Here is a 900-nt window from a genome sequence, read left to right as displayed (position 1 = left end):
AAGAATTTAAAAAGGCTCGAACTTCAAGGAAACAGACTAAGTGGCGAGTTTCCTCAACTGACTCAACTCAGTAACTTGAATTATCTTGATGCCAGTGACAATGCCATCTCCGGCAACCTTCCAGCAAATTTCCCTGAAGCCCTAATTGAGATTTCAATGAGGAACAATCAAATTGAGGGAAACATTCCCTCGAACGTGATCAGCTGTGCATATTTGCAAGTAATGGACCTGAGTCACAACAGACTCAGTGGGTCAGTTCCTCCGAGTCTATTTACTCACCCCTCTTTACAGCAGTTAACTCTCTCATACAACCAATACGACTCGGTGCCAGTACCCGGAAATTCGGGTCTGACCAGTGAACTCATTTCAGTGGATTTGAGCAACAATAATATCCACGGGTTTTTACCCGGTTTCATGGGTTTAATGCCCAAATTGTCAGCTCTGTCACTGGAAAACAATAAGTTCTCGGGTATGATACCCGCCCAGTATGCATTAAAAGTTTTGGCGGGCTCGGGTACAGAGTTGGCCCAGTTCGCGAGGTTATTGCTTGGAGGAAATTATTTGTTAGGTCCCATTCCGGGTCTGCTACTGGAGCTTCATCCGGGTTCGGTCACGATCCGATTGGGAAATAACTGCTTTTTCCGGTGCCCAGTAAGGTGGTTCTTTTGTGAAGGTGGTGCCCAAAAGTCCTTGAAGGAATGCAGAGCGTTTGGTCCCATCATTCCTTGAATAACGTGATATTTTGTAAGAAAAATATTTATTATTATTATTTTATTTTGTTAACGTTGGGATTAATTAATTCTGTACAAAGAATAATTTTTTGAATAACGTTATTTATTAATCGTCACATGTATATTACGTAGGAAGGTTACGATAATAAGCTATTACAAATAGTATTAT

General features: G+C 41.1%; 1 protein-coding gene across 1 annotated transcript; it reads left to right on the top strand.

Annotated features, from left to right (window-relative positions):
• Positions 1–3: 3 nt before the first annotated feature.
• LOC111386741 (LRR receptor-like serine/threonine-protein kinase ERL1) lies at positions 4–789 on the top strand (the record flags this gene model as incomplete). Its single annotated transcript, XM_023011204.1, has 1 exon — positions 4–789. A coding segment is annotated over one exon (726 nt), but the record flags the coding sequence as incomplete, so codon positions are not given.
• Positions 790–900: the final 111 nt, after the last annotated feature.

Source organism: Olea europaea, unplaced genomic scaffold (assembly GCF_002742605.1).
Source record: "Olea europaea var. sylvestris unplaced genomic scaffold, O_europaea_v1 scaffold3714, whole genome shotgun sequence".
Lineage (NCBI taxonomy): Eukaryota > Viridiplantae > Streptophyta > Magnoliopsida > Lamiales > Oleaceae > Olea > Olea europaea.
The sequence above is the reverse complement of the archived record's forward strand: the minus strand, read 5'-3'. Positions and strand labels throughout refer to the sequence as shown.